General features: G+C 39.3%; 1 protein-coding gene across 1 annotated transcript; it reads left to right on the top strand.

Annotated features, from left to right (window-relative positions):
- Positions 1–5,176: 5,176 nt before the first annotated feature.
- Positions 5,177–7,789, top strand: LOC148787745 (uncharacterized). Its single transcript, XM_088881352.1, has 4 exons — positions 5,177–5,949; positions 6,048–6,519; positions 6,642–6,981; positions 7,080–7,789. The coding sequence occupies exons 1-4, from the start codon at positions 5,177–5,179 to the stop codon at positions 7,787–7,789; spliced, it is 2,295 nt and encodes a 764-aa protein (XP_088737478.1).
- The last annotated feature ends 10,820 nt before the right edge of the window (positions 7,790–18,609 follow it).

The raw sequence follows: 18,609 nt of genomic DNA, 5'->3' as shown, positions 1-18,609 counted from the left end.
CTAATTTATTCTTTAAGAAAGCCTTAACATTAGTATTATCAACTTTTAAAGTAAATTCTTTAGCAAGTAAAAATAAAGGCCATTTTTTGAAAGCCTTCCAAACCGCAAAGAAATTCTTTCTCGTTTATGTGCCAAACTTTGGCTTGTTGTTCTGAGAACAACCCTCCGGTGTATCTACAGGGTTCCTCCCCTGTAGTTGTCTTCTTCATGAGTACTGCCGCCCATTTGTAATCATTGGCATCTGTGTAGACTACCAATTCATCCCCATCTTGCAGTATAGCAAGCTTTGGAAGGTTACTGCAAACTTGTTTTAGCTCACGAACCCTTTTGGTGTGGATTTCTTCCCATTTCCACTTTGAACTCTCCGTTTCTTTCAAGAGTGGTCGGAAATCCTTTCTGTATCTTGCAAGATCCTTAATGAAGATTCCTGCAAAATTAACAACTCCCAAGAAGCTTTGTAATTGCTTCTTGTCCTTGAGTACATCTGGGAAATTGCGGATTTTTTCCACAATATGGTCCTGCAACTCAATCCCTGCTTCGTCAATAAGGATTCCTAAAAATTCAATCTTATTGACTGCAATAGTGGCTTTCTTTTCAGAAAGTACTAAACCTTCTTTGTAGCATGCATCGGAAAATATTTCAAGATGTTTAATATTCTCTTTCATATTTTTGGATGCAATTAGTATGTCGTCAATATAGACAAACATGAACTCAAAATAATCTTTGAAAAGATTATCCATTTTTCTTTGAAATATCTGGGGTGCATTAGCTAAACCCATTGGAAGCACATTCCAGATATACTGTCCCTGTAGTGTGGAGAACGCAGTAAATTTCTTTGATTCACTCTCCATCTTAATCTGATAAAACCCAGATTTGCAATCGAATTTAGAAAACACTTTTGCTCCTTTAATGCAATCAATTAAGTGTTCTCTACTAGGAATGTAATAACCATCAAATTCTAATATCTTATTAATACCTTGATAGTTAATAACCAACCTGGGTTTACCTCTCTTGATCTCGCCATGGTTTCTTACCAAAAATCCAGGGCTACTGTAGGTAGAGATTCCAGGTTCAATGAGTCCAAGACTGATATGCTCTTTGATTATCATCTGCATATCCTTCTTATCCTCCATGTTCATCTGGATAGGCTTGTATCGAACATACTCGTATTTGCATTCGTCTTTGACCTTAAGAGTAGCTTCGATCTTGTTCCTATCCCACCAAGCCAGAGGATTTTCACTGAAATTCCTCTGAATAAGCCTCTTGACATTCTCAAGAGAAAGCCTGCTTTCTTCGCTGATGTCGAGTGCTTTCATTCCTAGTAGTGCTTCTTTAAGGTTTAGGATTTCCTCCTCGGATTCCTTATAGGAGCTATCGCTGTCTATGAGTCCCTGTTGCCTGAAAGACAAAAGGACCTTACCAAATTTCCTCTTATCCTGCATTTTTGGATGAGTTAATTTGGCATCAAAGTCACCACGTTTGCTGCAAAAATTTATTGGCATTATCCTGTTGAATGCCTTTTCTCTTCGCAACACCTGTATCTCACTACCACAGTTAGTAGTAAAGATTAACAGATTCCTTTGATTATCCTGCATATATCTTGCAAATGTTTGAATGAAATTGTTACCTAGCAAGATATCGGCACCTGTATCATGAAAGTAAATAGGAGGTATTTTTACCCTAAACCAGGGTGATCCAAATGCTCCTCCAATCATGATCTTGGCTTCTCGTATTCTCTTATTGAGTATCAGGATTTTTTGTGGAAAATCTCTTCCTGCAATGACGGGTAAAGTTTCCCTTGCTTCCTTAGGGAAAACTCCAGGTTTTGCCGTGCAAATACCTGATCCTGAATCAATATAAGCTGCAAAATACTCCGTCTTATATTGATCATATAACATACCAACAGATATGTATATAGAAAAAGGACTTGTCATTCAATCCTTATGGTGACACCATCAAGACTGAATTCCATTCCGTTGCCTTTTCTTCCCCATGGTTTATGATCTTCGAGGAAACTTAACCCAAAAATCATACTCCCATTTTCTCTTCCTGCAACACCTGCAACTAAAATTCATGACCTGCTATTTCTAACATGCCTTCATATCTTCCAACAACAGGTTGCTGCAAATGATATAAGTCATCACAAGGGAAAAAATTCTCTTTCTTAGTGATGTCAAATATAACTTGTATTTCTTTCCATCCTTCAGGGCATCTAAGTTTTACGTTATCTACCCTAATCTCTTGAGGAGTTAAAGCTTTTAATAATTCTTTCTCCTTTCCTTTATAGCCTGTAATCCTATCTTCCGAAAAGGACATTCGACTACTGAAATCAGTTCTAGAGCTAAGTTGTTTATCTAAAATTGGGTGATCTTTTATGATGATATCAACACCACCTATTCTAGGTATCCTAATAGGATCTGGTGTCATGACCTTAGCGAACTCCTTGAAAATTCTAGGAATCTCAACATACTCTTTCCTAAGAAACAAATCTGAATGATGCGTATTGGAAAGGGCATATGCAATTCTATAAGTTATAGAATACGGTCTATTTCCTTCTCCCATTAGATCTTTTCTTTTAAAATCTTGATGAAGGGTTAAGACTCTACTAAAATCTTGGTTTGCTAGGTTGTATGCAATCCTAGGATGAATGTCAAACATCAGTTTTCCTGCATACAAGTTACCTATCATTGTTCCAAGACAACCATCTCTTAAGTTATTGATTCTTCTATCCATTATTGATAAATGTATTTCTGAATCAATCCCTTCCTTAAAAGTTGCTTTTATTACTACTTCAATAGTTCCTATGTGGATCCATTTCATAGTAACGGCTACTTCTTCTCTAAGCTTACTCAATTCTTCAAGAATTTCTTCTTTAGGAATTAACTGCATTTCCATCACATTACCAGTAAGTTCCATAGGTATAGCAAACTCACCTGAACTTACTTTGTAGATTATGTGATGCTTCCTTTGGTTTAGTCCTATCTGGTTCAGGACTTTCCCAATTCCTCCAATCCTAAATCCATCATATGGGCTGAGGTTGGAATCTTGCCGCATGATTCTTTCCATGGTTTTGTTTGACACCGTCATTTTGGAAAAGAATCCCAAAAAAATTAAAATAAATCAAATAGAAAAATACCAAAAAATGGGACACTTACCTGGTGGTGCGGGCGGGGGAAAGTGTGGAATGGGCGATAGGGGCAGGGGGAGGTGGGGCATGAGAGAAAGAGAGAGAGAGAGAGACTAAAAGAGAGAGAAGAGAGACAGACGAGTTGGCAGGGGGGTAGGGGGAGATGGGGGAGAAAAAGAGAGAGAGAGGAGGAAAAGAGGGAAGAAAGAAATTTTTTTTGCAAGTGTTGCATACATATATTATTTTGGAACGATCAAAGTTGAAAATAGTACCTCAAATAATATTTAAGAAAGTATATTAAAAGTGTAAAAATAAACTTAATTATATTGTAAGATGGATAATTATTCTGGGTGTGCTCCTACTGAACTGGACTACCAATTTAAGTTCTCAAGTAATGAGTTTCTTAAACATGTACAAAATTAAACAGTGACATGATTATGGAACTTGACATTCAACAGTCCAAAACATCTAAATCAAAATGATGTAAAAAATGAGTCAGAGAATTGGTACAATTTTTATTGAAGTAAGTATTTTCTTTAGAGTCTTTTGAAATATAATCTAAACTTATTATAATTAAATATTTAATAACTAGATGGAAAAAATTAATATAAATATTTAAGATGTATGCATTTGTATATTTACTTTATTTTATAATTTTGAGATACTATGAAATCAAACAATACGAATGTTTATTACTTTTTATTTTACATAAAATTAAAAAAAAGAAATTAATAAAAGAAGGGGTTGGAGGGGTGAGGGGCTGAACGGCAATTTAGGGGTTGGAGTTCCAAGAAAGTGATACTGCACATGTTGTCATCATCTTCATACCAAGAAACAGAAAGCATTCTCTCACTCTCTCTCTTCACTTTGGTATGACTTCTCTCTATTTTCCGATTCGTTTTTCTTTATTCTTCAAATAATTTTGGGCGTTAAATTCTTGATTTTCTTGACCTTCTTCTTTTATTTCCCCAATTTTAATACACCCGGACGAAATGGTCTATATTGATTTGTGTTGTTCGGACGAATGTGAATTCTTTTTCTTCTTCTTCTTCTCCTTCTTTTTTCGGGATGGGCATTTTTGATGATATTTTTGAATCTTGATCTCATAGTTCTGGGGAGAAATTGTACTAATGATATGGCGCCTGACAAATCCAAAAAATAAAAAAATCCACCGGTAAAAATCCTGAAAACCACCGTCTTCTTTCCCACCATTTTACCCAAAACCACCGTCCAGCCATAGTCGCACGTTTTCAGCTTCTCACCTTCATTTTACATTTACTCTATTCATGTTAGCTTCTCACCCAAGAAAACAGCCGAAAGAAAAAAGGGGGAAAAGATCAGCAGAGAGGGAGTGAAGGGTCAAGGTTGAGTACCTGCGGCGGAGGGTGATATGAACAAGGGCCTGATGGTGCCCCTGCACAAGGCAGAAACCTCGGGGAAAAACAACAGCGGCTGAGGTACAACGGAGCTAGCCGTTTGCCTCAGTACAGAGAAATCTGTCACGATTTTGAAAGGAAATGCGACTTCTTTAAGCGGCCGTTGGATGAAGAAGGATGATCCGAGCCGTCCAATCGAGGGCACACCTGAATTAAAAGAGGGATTGAGCATTCGAGGCAAGGACGACACCGTTCCCGCAGTGAAATTAGGGCGAGCTGGGGAATTGGGGATTTTGGCAGAAGACGATGCCGTTTTGGGAGCTGCTGAAGGAGAGAAGGAAGGACACGTGGCAGCTTCTGGTGCAGGCGTGGGAGGCAATGTCTGAGCTACGGGAGCTCAGGTTTCTGCAGAAGGAAATAGACAGAGGAAGGTAGCGCGAGCTTGGTCCATACAATTCTAGGCATATTTTTGAGAATTGTAATTTAAATTATTGAAAGTGATGTGTTGGGTGTTTATGTACTGAGCAGGAACCCATTTCCAGTTTCTTAATGAAAATTTTATGAAGTTTCTGTTTCTCTTCTCTCTCTCGTTTTTCTTCTCCATTTTCCCACCCCAATTTTCTGTAAAAACGTGACAATTTGGCACCAGAGCCACTCGATCCTTGGATTGAAAATGGCAGACGGCACTAGATTAAAAAAACTGCAGGAAGCACAAAAGAAAACTGATATCATGCTAGTGGATGAAAGATTAAAAAGACAAGTAGCTGAAGAACATGAAGGATTACACTCCACTGTGATCAACATTGAGAATGCCATTGTCGCTATGCAACAACAACTTCAGAGCTTAGTTGTTCAGTTGCAGAACTACAACAGGAACAAATCAATACTCGGGGAAGGACTGACGACAACCATGGACAAGGGATCCTCCTCAAGGATAGTTCCACAGCAGACTGAAGGTGGAGAAAACACCAGCTTAAATGAGATGAGTTATAACTCTATTCACAGAATGGAGTTTCCAATGTTCAAGGGGGAAGATGCCAGAGCTTGGATCAGAAGATGCACACGTTATTTTCAGATGATACCCATCCCAGAAGGTCACAAAACAGCATTGGCTTCAATCCATATGCAAGGAAGAGCAGAACTGTGGTATCAAGGTTATGTGGAAAAAAGGGGAGTGCCCACTTGGCAAGAACTCATTGTGAATGTGCTAGAACGATTTGAAAATGTGGACTATGAGAGAGTGGTGACGGACTTTAACAGACTTCACCAAGAAACAACTGTGAACGCCTATCTAGAGAGGTTTGAGGAGTTGGAAGCTCAAATGCTGATTTTCAACAAACACTTAAGTGAGGAGTTTTTTATGATGAAATTTATTAGTGGGTTGAATGAAGAACTTAAAGGGCATATAATAACTCTGAAACCCGCAACCCTCAATCAAGCCATCATGTTTGCTAGAAAACAAGAGTCAGTGTACATGCTATCATCAAGAAGTCACAACAGCCCCTGAAGAACAATCTTCTGAAGAATGCTTACAAACCTGTAAGCAAGGCCCCGGCTTACAAACCTTCCTATAAGCCGACCTTCAAGGCAAGAAATGAAAACAGTCAGCCTAGAAGGTTACTTACTGAAGCTGAAATGAGAGCAAGAAGGGAAAAGAATCCGTGTTATAATTGTGATGAGGTCTTTGTACCCGGGCATAAGTGCAAGGTAAGATATTCCTATGTCCTTATGGATGAAGAGGAGGTGAAGGCCTATGAGGAGGACACAGGGCAATTAGAGAGACAGGTAGAAGAAGTAGAAGAGGATGATGCTTCTGTTTCACTACATGTTATATCTGGGAAGCTGAGCCATGGAACAATGAGAGTGAAAGGGAATGTGAATGGGAGAGAGATCCAAATACTGATTGATAGTGGTAGTACCCACAGTTTTATAGATGAAAAGGTAATGAAGGCTTTGGATTTAAAAACTGAGGAGACCATTCCTATGAAGGTAAGAGTAGCTGGTGGTTTTAAGCTGGTGAGTAAGACCCTCTGTCCACAACATCAGTTGGAAATGCAAGGGAATCAGTTTTCTCATATCCCATCAGGACACTCAAGCTGGGGGGATGTGACTTTGTATTGGGCTGTGACTGGTTGGAGGACCATAATCCAGTCAAGTTGGATTTTCACCAACTGACTATCACGGTGACTCATAAAGGGAAGGAGATCACTCTCAAGGCATTGGCTAGGAAGGGGGAATCTCAAGCTACAACTACAAGTCTCTTGAGTGAATTGCTAGGAAGAAAAACCTATTACCTGGTGAGCCAATTATTTGCTACGCACAACACCACTGATCAGAGGGTTGGAGACCCAATGATACAAGGATTGCTGCAGAGTTATGATGATGTTTTCCAAGAACCCCAATCTCTACCACCTGAGAGAGCCATAAAGCACAAAATTGAGCTCATTCCTGATGCCATAAGAAGCAGCCACCTTACAGGTATGCTTATGGACAAAAAACTGAAATTGAGCAAATTGTACAGGATATGTTGAGGAGTGGAATTATGAGAACAAGTCAAAGTTCCTTTGCATCACCAGTTCTACTTGTTAAAAAAAAGGATGGGGGTTGGAGGATGTGTGTAGATTACAGATACCTCAATAGGCTCACAGTAAAACACAAGTTTCCCATACCTGTAATTGATGAACTGTTAGATGAGTTACATGGGGCCAAGTTTTTCACTAAAATAGACTTGAGGTCTGGTTACTTCCAGATTAGAATGAGGCAAGAGGATATATCCAAAACTAGCTTTATAACTCACAGTGGCCATTATGAATTTCTTGTCATGCCATTTGGATTATGCAATGCTCCAGCCACATTTCAAGCTCTAATGAATCAGGTATTTGAACCTTTCCTTAGAAAATTTGTGTTGGTATTCTTTGATGACATCTTAATCTACAGTAAGGGGTGGAATGATCATCTGCTACACTTGAGGAAGGTGCTGGAATTATTGAGGACGCACAAGCTCTATGCCAAAAAGAGCAAGTGCTCATTTGCTCAATCACAGATAGAGTATCTGGGACACATCATCTCTGATAAATGGGTGGCTACTGATCAACAGAAAGTCCAATGTATGAGGGACTGGCCCATTCCTACTACACTCAAGGCACTGAGAGGATTCTTGGGCCTAACAGGTTATTACAGGAAGTTTATAAAAGGGTATGGAATTCTGAGCAAGCCTCTAACATCATTGCTGAAAAAAGATGGATTCTTATGGAATAAGGAAGCGAAGATGCATTTAACCACCTAAAGGGTGTGATGTCAACTGCTCCTGTGTTGGCATTTTCTGATTTCACAAAACCTTTCATTGTGGAAACAGATGCATGTGGGAAGGGAATAGGGGCAGTACTAATGCAAGAAGGTAGGCCTATTGCATACCTGAGTAAGGCCTTGGCTCCTAAGAACCTGGGGCTATCCACTTATGAGAAGGAGTTCCTAGCCCTTCTACTGGCAGTCACCAAATGGAAACACTACCTCCAAGGACACCATTTTATTATCAAAACTGATCAAAAGAGCCTCAAGCATATTTTGGATCAAAGGGTAGAATCAGCGTTGCAGCAGAGATGGGTGACTAAACTCTTGGGGTTGAGTTATGAAGTTCATTACAAAAAGGGGAATGAGAATAGGGCAGCATATGCTCTTTCTAGGAGGGAGCACACTTTAGTTGAAGGAGAAAATCATGCCATTTCCACTCAACTACCACTATGGATGCAAGAGCTTCAATTAAGTTATGATGGAGATCCCTTGTTTCAACCCATAATACAGGCAAAAATTCTTGATAACCAGTCTTACCCTGAGTATAAGTTTGAGTCAGGAATTTTAAGGAAGGGAAACAAGATATGTGTGGGTAGTCAAGGGGATATGAGGAGAAAAATCATACATACAGTGCATGATTCAACTTTGGGAGGACACTCTGGAATAACAGGTACTTTACAGAGACTAAAGTTGTTGTTCTTTTGGCCTAATGCTCAAGAAGAAGTTCACACATGGGTGACAGAGTGCGAGGTCTGTCAAAGATCAAAGAGTGAGAACAAGGCATATCCAGGTCTACTGTAGCCATTACCCATTCCTGAACAAGCATGGGCATGTATTTCAATGGATTTCATAGAAGGTCTACCAAAATCTGATGGAAGGAAGTTATATTGGTGGTGGTGGATAGATTAACTAAGTATTCCCACTTCATTGCCTTAAAACATCCTTATACAGCATCTAGCATTGCAAAAATCTTCTTTGAACACATTTATAAGCTACATGGTCTACCTTTTAGTATTGTGTCTGATAGAGACAAAGTCTTCACCAGCCATTTTTGGAAGGAGCTGTTCAACTTAACAGGAGTGTCCGTAGATATGTCCACTGCCTATCACCCTCAGACAGACGGTCAAACTGAAAGAGTGAACCAGTGTTTGGAGACTTATCTTAGATGTATGTGTCCTCAGCATCCCAAGAAGTGGTCTCAGTGGATCACCCTTGCAGAGTTCTGGTTTAACACTACCTTTCACTCAGGACTAAAGGCTACTCCATTTGAGGCATTATATGGATACCCCTCAAATCAGCTGCCTATTGGTCCCTATCTGCAGAGTCTCCACTCTGATGTGGATGAATTAATGAAGAACAAAAGTAAGGTCACACAATTGCTAAAGGAAAATCTCCAGAATGCACAACAAAGAATGAAGACTTATGCAGACAAGAAGAGAACTGAGAGAGAGTTTGAGGTTGGGGACTATGTCTTCCTCAAGTTGCAGCCTTACAGACAGGCTTCCATAGCTCTGAGGAAGAACTTGAAGCTTTCTGTAAGGTATTTTGGTCCTTACAAGGTAATTGAACGGATTGGGAAGGTGGCTTACAAGCTAGACCTTCCACTTGAGTCAAAAATACATCCCATTTTCCATGTCTCACTTTTGAAGAAAAAAATTGGCTCAAAATAGATACCTTCTATAAACTTACCGGAGCTTGAAGATGAAGTTTACAAGGTTTTTCCACTGGCAATTCTAGCAAGGAGGCTCATTCCCAGGAACAATGTTGGGGTACCACAGGTTCTTATCCACTGGTCTCATTCTTCTCCAGAGCAGGCAACCTGGGAAGATTATCACTCCATGGCAGCTTGTTTCCCAGATTTTGATCCTTGGGGACAAGGAAGAAAAAAAGGAGGAGGGAATGTCACGATTTTGAAAGGAAATGCGACTTCTTTAAGTGGCCGTTGGATGAAGAAGGATGATCCGAGCCGTCCAATCGAGGGCACACCTGAATTAAAATAGGGATTGGGCATTCGAGGCAAGGACGACACCGTTCCCGCAGTGAAATTAGGGCGAGCTGGGGAATTGGGGATTTTGGCAGAAGACGACGCCGTTTTGGGAGCTGCTGAAGGAGAGAAGGAAGGACACGTGGCAGCTCCTGGTGTAGGCGTGGGAGGCAATGTCTGAGCTACGGGAGCTCAGGTTTCTGCAGAAGGAAATAGACAGAGGAAGGTAGCGCGAGCTTGGTCCATACAATTCTAGGCATATTTTTGAGAATTGTAATTTAAATTATTGAAAGTTGTTGGTATATATGTGGCCCATGACCCAAACTATCGGTAGGCCCATTAGCTCGGCCCACTAAAACCTTGGCCCATTCGGATGGCCCTCACCCGACCCAGAACCCGACGCTCTTGACCCGACCCAGGTAACACTACTTATCTAACCCTAAGTCAACTCTCTCTCTCATTTCACCCCTCTGCGCCGCTGCCGATGAGAATTCTCCCTCTCTTTCTTCTTGTTGCCTTCTATGGCGGATTCATGTTACCTTTTCCACCACCGTTAATGGTGGTGGCTTTCCTTAGCCAAACCAATGGCTAAAGGAAAGCCACCCCAAAACCCTCTTGTCCAACGGCTCTATTTCTCCATATAAATAGGGGCCTTTGTACTCGGGTGAGAGTGAGAGAGAAAAACCAAGCACTCCTTTGTGAAATACTCCTACCCTTCCGGTTCTGTGTGAACGGCTGTGAGGCGGGTTTCCTGTTCGTGTTCTGTGTGAACGGCTGTGAGGCGGGTTTCCTGTTCGTGGTCTGTGTGAACCACCCTCGGTGTGAGGTGCAACCGTGGGCCGAGTTTCTGTGAGTTCGGAGCTCTGTGACCCGTGACCCTAGTTTCTGCTGAATCTGGCTTGTTCCTGAGCCGCCATTATAATCACGGTTTCTTATTCACTTATCTCTTTTATTTACTTTGTGTATTGTTCATTATATTTGTAATCTCGGTTTGTAATTTTAAAGGAGTTTCGTACTCCATATCAAGTGTAATAGTTGGTTAGGCTTTGTTGAAAAAGGGATACCACCGTGGGTCTCGTACCCAACAGTGGTATCAGAGCACTGTTCTGATCCTCTCCGCGCCGTGGTGGTGGTAACTCGCTTAACCCCTCCTCTATTTACTGCTTTGTTATTTTTCCAGCACTATATATCTGTTCGATAACCGAGGTGCTTATCCCCCTAACTACCCTCCTGGCCGGACCCCTGAGGTCGTCGGGTATCTGGATTGGGCATTAGGCTGGAAAGGCCTTGGTCCTGTTTACTTCTCTTTATCTTTGTGATCTGTGAAATTTATTGCGATAACTGCTATATCCTGTTCTTGCCACTCTTCTGGTTTAATATCTTGATCTGTGATTTATCATATTAATCTGTGATCGTGATCTGTGTTCATTATCTTGACCTGTGATAATCTGAGAACATTGTTCATACTCTGGCTGTCTGCACTATTACCGAAATTGACTGATTAATTTCTGTCTTTGTTTCGATATTCTGATCCTGTGTGAAATCTTTCTTCCTTGATCACTGTTTTTTCGAAAGATTCTGCTTAAAAACCAAAACCTCTGTTTTTCTTAAAAACCGTGACCTCTGCTTCAAATTACTTTCAAAATGGCCGGATATAGTTTGCAACCCTTTGACGGAAAAACTGATTTTTCTATCTGGCAACAAAAAATGAAAGGCATTTTAATACAACAAAAGGTGTTTAAAGCTATTGACGGAAAATACACTGAAAATGTTTCTGAAGAAAAACAATTGGAAAATGATGAGTTTGCCTACTCTTCCATTATTTTAAATCTTTCCGATAATGTTCTTAGAAAAGTGGGAAAACAAAAAACCTCTAAAGAGCTTTGGAGAAAATTGGAGGATTTATATACTGAAACATCTTTACCCAGTAAGCTTTTTCTCTTAGAAAAATTTTTTCGTTATAAATTGGATCTTTCCAAAAATATTGATGAAAACCTTGATGAGTTTACCAAGTTGATACAAGACATTAAACTTACTGGTGATGAAAAAATATTGATGATTACACTCCTATTGTGCTTTTGAATGCAATTCCTGAATCATATTCTGACGTGAAAGCCGCCATTAAGTATGGTAGAGATAGCATCAACCTTGACACTGTGGTTAATGGTCTTAAGAGCAAAGAAATGGACCTAAAAATTGCTAGACCTAGTCAGAATAATCATGAGGTAAATCTTGCTAGAAGTAGGCCCAACTTCAGGAACAATGGCTTTAAAAACAGAGGTAGAAGTCACAGCAGGGGTAAAAGTAGAAACAGCCATAGTAAATCCAGAACTAGAGATTACACGTATAAGGATGATAAAACAAAGGAAAGACGTTGCTATAACTGTGGCATTAAGGGTCATTACATCAAAGATTGTAGAAAACCCAAACGTGACAATAGGGATAGAAACTTTGATGACCAAGAGAAGGTGAATAATGTCTCTGATGAAAATGGTGAAGTCTTTATGGTTTATGAAGCAAATTCTGTGCATTCTGTGAACAAATTTGAATGGCTTATTGACTCTGGTTGTACTTTCCATATGAGCCCTGTCAAAGAAGTTTTTTCAAACTTTCGCTATGAAAAATCTGGTTTTGTTTCTATGGCTAATGAAAAGAAATGTGAAATTTTGGGTCTTGGTGACATCTCCTTAAATTTCAAAGAAGGTTATAGGTTAACCCTGAAAAATGTGAGATATGTTCCTGATTTGAGTCACAACTTGATATCTTGTGCTGCCTTAGAAGAGGATGGTCTAGAAGGTAGATGGGGCAAAGGCCTCATGAAAATCATGAAAGGCTCTCTTATTGTGTTTAAAGCTGAAAAGAAACGAAATCTCTATCTATGTTCTGTTACCTATGACTCTTTGACTGCCTCTGTGAATGAATGTGATATGACTGAACTATGGCATAAACGACTAGGGCATATGAGTCTGAAAGGTCTCGGTTTTTTGAAAAAGGATGGAATTTTGAATGACAAAATTGAAAACTTGGATTTCTGTGATGATTGTGTTTTAGGAAAACATCATAAAGTACATTTTCCAACTCCATCTCAATCACTTCCTTCCATCTCTTCATGCATCTTAGATTATGTACATGCCGATGTTTGGGGTCCATCTAGTGTGCCTACGCATGGGGGTAACCGTTACTTCTTGTCCATCATTGATAATTACTCTAGGAAGGTGTTTGTCTTTCTTATGAAACACAAGTCCGAAGTTTTTGAAAAATTTACAAAATGGAAATCTCTTGTCGAAAATCAAACTGGTAAGAAAGTGAAAACTCTTCGGACTGATAATGGCCTCGAATTTTGCAATAAAGATTTTTCTAATCTCTGTGACAAATTTGGTATAAAGAGGCATAAAACTAACCCCTATACCCCCCAACAAAACGGTGTGGCTGAACGTATGAATCGAACCCTGCTTGATAAAGTTAGATGCATGCTTATTAGTTCTGGATTGCCTAAGTCTTTTTGGGGTGAAGCCATACTTACTGCTACTCATTTGATAAACTTTTCTCCATCTGTGCCGTTATCTGGTAAAACTCCTGATTTTGTGTGGAATGGTAGAAAACCTGATATCTCTTACCTGCGAATTTTTGGATGCTCTGCGTTTGTTCATCAAAACATAGACAAACTAGAACCTAGATCTGTTAAGTGTGTATTTATTGGTTATCCTGAGGGGACAAAAGGGTATAGACTTTGGGTCCGTAGCCAACCGGGTCTTAAAGTACTTATAAGTAGAGATGTCACTTTTAACGAGAATGAGTTTCCTTGCCTTGATAAAACTCAACTTAGAGAAAAAGAACCTACTCTCAATAAGGTGGAGAATCACTTAGGGGATAACCAAGAGGGGGAAGGGAATAATGAAAACATAGCTGAACAAACTACCGAAAATGAAAATGAGGAAGTAACCACTGAAAATGAGATTGCAGCTATAGAAAACCCCCTAAATGACTACCAACTCACTAGAGATCGAGTTAGAAGAGAAACTAGGATACCTACCAAACTAAGAGATTTCGACACTGCTTTGAACATAGAACTGTCTGAACCTACAAATGTTGAGGAAGCTATGAAATCAGAAAAATGGCTTAGTGCCATGAAAGAAGAGATGAGCTCATTAAAACAGAACAATACATGGACACTAGTTCCTAGGCCCAATAACTCCTCCGTAGTTGATTGCAAATGGCTTTTTAAGATTAAACAAGAAAACCCCATTAAGTATAAAGCTAGATTGGTAGCAAAAGGGTTTACTCAAAAAGAAGGCTTAGATTATAATGAGATTTTTTCTCCCGTTGTGAAGTACACCACTGTTCGTATCATTCTTGCTCTCACTGCACACTACAATTGGAATCTGAAACAAATGGATGTTAAAACTGCATTTTTACACGGTGATTTAGATGAGCATATTTACATGAATCAACCTGTTGGATTTATTGACAAAATCAAATCTGATTATGTGTGCCTTCTCAATAAATCTCTGTATGGCTTGAAGCAATCCCCTAGACAATGGAACAAGAAATTTGATTCCTTCATGCTCTCACTAGATTTTAAAAGGAGCCGTTATGATCATTGTTTATACTTCAAACATGTTGATAGTACTCCTATTTTTCTTGTTCTATATGTGGATGACATGCTCATTGCTAGTCCTAGCCTGCATCTCATTAATAATCTGCAAACTGATTTACACAAAACCTTTGAAATGAAAGACTTAGGTGATGCAAAACGCATCCTTGGCATGAACATTGTGAGACATGAGTCCTTTATCCTGCTAAACCAAAAGTCATATATCCTATCCATTTTAAAAAGGTTTTCAATGGAAAAATCCAAGCCAACTTCTGTGCCTCTTGCTGCCCACTTTCAACTTAGTAAAAATCAGAGTCCTCATAGTGATATTGAAAAAGCTAAAATGGAAAAAGTCCCTTATTCTAATGTGATAGGATCCATCATGTTTCTCATGGTTTGTACGAGACCTGACATTGCATACGCTATTAGCTGCTTAAGTAGATACATGTCAAATCCCGGCCCTCCCCATTGGGAGGCCCTAAAATGGCTTTTGAAATATCTGCATGGCTCTGAAAACATAGGCATACGTTTTTCAAAAAGGAGTGAAAACACTCAACTTGTTGGCTTTGTTGACTCCAATTATGCAAATGATAGGGATAGCCGAAAATCCACCACGTCTTATATCTTTACATTCTGTGGTTCGTGCATAAGTTGGAAATCCCAACTGCAACATATAGTTGCTCTCTCCACCACAGAGGCTGAATACATTGCTACAACGGAAGCATTCAAAGAGGCTATATGGTTAGATGGTCTCATAAAGGAGATTGGCTTCTCCAATAACAAACTCACGGTATACTCTGATAGCCAATCTTCAATACAGTTGTGTAAGAACCCCGTGTTTCATGATCGGACGAAACACATAGATGTGAGGTATCACTTTATTCGAGATATCGTCAGTAAAGAGGTAATAAAATTGGAGAAAATTAAATCCGAGGACAATCCTGCAGATATGGGTACCAAAAGTCTTCCTCTTGAAAAATTTCATACATGTTTAAAAATATTGCATTTATTCCCTGACTAACATGTGCTTCCAAGTTGTCTCAAACTGCAGGTATATCCACGGAGAACTTCCTTAGGCAATGATGAAACAAACAGATTCAGCTAAAGACTCCATGACCATTTCCATCTTCCTGATGGGTCTTGGTCCAAGGTGGAGATTGTTGGTATATATGTGGCCCATGACCCAAACTATCGGTAGGCCCATTAGCTCGGCCCACTAAAACCTTGGCCCATTCGGATGGCCCTCACCCGACCCAGAACCCGACGCTCTTGACCCGACCCAGGTAACACTACTTATCTAACCCTAAGTCAACTCTCTCTCTCATTTCACCCCTCTGCGCCGCTGCCGATGAGAATTCTCCCTCTCTTTCTTCTTGTTGCCTTCTATGGCGGATTCATGTTACCTTTTCCACCACCGTTAATGGTGGTGGCTTTCCTTAGCCAAACCAATGGCTAAAGGAAAGCCACCCCAAAACCCTCTTGTCCAACGGCTCTATTTCTCCATATAAATAGGGGCCTTTGTACTCGGGTGAGAGTGAGAGAGAAAAACCGAGCACTCCTTTGTGAAATACTCCTACACTTCCGGTTCTGTGTGAACGGCTGTGAGGCGGGTTTCCTGTTCGTGTTCTGTGTGAACGGCTGTGAGGCGGGTTTCCTGTTCGTGGTCTGTGTGAACCACCCTCGGTGTGAGGTGCAACCGTGGGCCGAGTTTCTGTGAGTTTGGAGCTCTGTGACCCGTGACCCTAGTTTCTGCTGAATCTGGCTTGTTCCTGAGCCGCCATTATAATCACGGTTTCTTATTCACTTATCTCTTTTATTTACTTTGTGTATTGTTCATTATATTTGTAATCTCGGTTTGTAATTTTAAAGGAGTTTCGTACTCCATATCAAGTGTAATAGTTGGTTAGGCTTTGTTGAAAAAGGGATACCACCGTGGGTCTCGTACCCAACAAAAGTGATGTGTTGGGTGTTTATGTACTGAGGAGGAACCCATTTCCAGTTTCTTAATGAAAATTTTATGAAGTTTCTGTTTCTCTTCTCTCTCTCGTTTTTCTTCTCCATTTTCCCACCCCAATTTTCTGTAAAAACGTGACAAAATCCAAGAAAGGAAAACCCCACTGGCAAAACCTCCTACTCACAATCACATGTTGGTAAAAAGAAATTACAATCTCTCTAGGTTGTGATTTGTGATGATAGCCAGCAGAAAACTCCTTCATAACGAGGTTAAGGATTGCTGGCTTATTATTAATGGAAAGGTAAGATTGTTTTCTTTTTAAAATTATGTTTTCCTTTTTTACTGGAAATAGTATTATACTCTTACTACTATTGAAGCTTTTTTGTTTGCTATCCTATTATTATTATTCTCATTATCATGTCTTTTGAATTCTTAATTGATGATTACTGTCTTTATTAAGTTTTAACTCCTGATTATTTGAAGTAGCATGTGTTTCATTTTCAACTTTTATCAATCGTTGAAGTATGATGAAGTTGCTATCTAGCTTATTACGTTTACCATATATCAGTGAAGATCTCTGTCGCTAAGTTCATTCTTGGTTGTGTTTCTTGACTCGGACTGATATGTGATACTCTGAGTATTGAGTTTATCAGTTGTTTCTGTAATTTTTACGAATTCAGTGAGTCATGCTATTGTAGGAGGAGGATAAATGAGATAATACATACACAAGATTTTGAGGCGTAGTTTCAGTTGGATAATTGGTAATCAGATGCTATTCCTATTTACAGGCAAAAGTAGTTCCATTGGATAAGAATTGACTTTTATTCTTTGCATGCACAACACAATCCTTTCAACCTTCTATTTTCCAACTAACGAGCAGGTAGTGGAATTACTTTTGCAGGACTCGTTGCCACAAAAGCAGTCTCTCTCGCTGCAGTCCACACGATCTAGGAATTGCATTTGAATTCTTAAGTTTCATATATGCTCTTTTGGAACTAATTTGCTCTTTGGACATGAATTCAGTGTGTTCGACAAGTTCTCCAAGAAGATTAAAGGTGAAGTCAACAGGTATTCTTCTTTACATTCAATTCTCGATTTCTGCTTTCTTCTTGGTTCATACTTGAATTAGTTTCTGCATGTAATGCTTAATCTTGGTTGTCTTATACGATGATTCATTTAAAATAAATAAATAATCATAAGCTATGCCACCTTATCGCCATTGTTGAGGTGTGAAGAGCATTCTTTATAGTCAGTTCTTGTAAGTCCTCATTCTTTATATTTCCTCCCCTCCTTTCAAGTTCTAATAGTTAACATTGTTATATACCAGGTTTTATGTAATGCTGGGATTGGTTAGACATTACAATGGCTACCCTGTGAATAGCTCTCTCTTCGTCAAGTATGTTGAAGCTTTTTTCCAGAACTCTGGGAAAGTTTTGATGCTCTGCCAACTAATATGACATAGGATAAGCATTTCAATGTGGTAAACCATAGCTAAAAGGTTGATATTTTATTAATCTTGTGTTCTTCTTGTTGAAGTTGTTCCTCTCTATGATTTGGATTTCTTATGTTCAACTTTCGTTATGTGATAAGCTTTCAATGTTTTTAGCTCATTGGCATGCCTTTTTTTGTTTTCCTTTAATAGCTCAAATTAATATCCTGATCATTTGGTTGTAGAAATCGGGAATTTCAACAATCCGTGAAGGAGATTAAGGAGAAAGCAGAGGACTTGAAAGGGGTGAAAGAGGATCTGAAAGCTAGGTAATGTTACAACAATATTTCATTCTTGTGTTGTTATGGGGCACTTCTTTAACTATTTAGAGGCTGAGACATACTGTTAAGACTGACAGACACTTCCAATGGGAACTCTGAGATGGTGAAATGGCGAAATGCAGAACAAAGCAGATTACTGATCAGGTGTACAAACGTTTAGATGGTGTTTGGACGCAGGATGAAGAAAAAGCAAAAAAGGTATAAATCATCCTCTAGTGGTTCTGCATTGTCTTCCCAAAGGTGAATTGGCAATATGGAGTTTGACTTAATTGAACTACTCCTGGGCATATATTTTGTTTTTTTCCCACTCTTTGCTCCTTGTTTTCCCCAACTATTTGCTACTAAATGAAATAATTAAAATTCCTGGGTACCTTTATCCGGTTAGAGTGCTACTACTTGCATCGATACATTTTTTAATGCATTATTCATATCTTTGGCATCCAACCTAAAAAAGAATTGAATACGTTTTCTATTGGCTATAGTTGGAACACTCATTGCTGAAACATTATTTAC

The sequence above is a fragment of the Sesamum indicum genome, linkage group LG6, assembly GCF_026168435.1.
Source record: "Sesamum indicum cultivar Baizhima isolate 11 linkage group LG6, ASM2616843v1, whole genome shotgun sequence".
Lineage (NCBI taxonomy): Eukaryota > Viridiplantae > Streptophyta > Magnoliopsida > Lamiales > Pedaliaceae > Sesamum > Sesamum indicum.
Note: the sequence above shows the minus strand (reverse complement) of the source record. Positions and strands in the feature narration are given on the sequence as shown.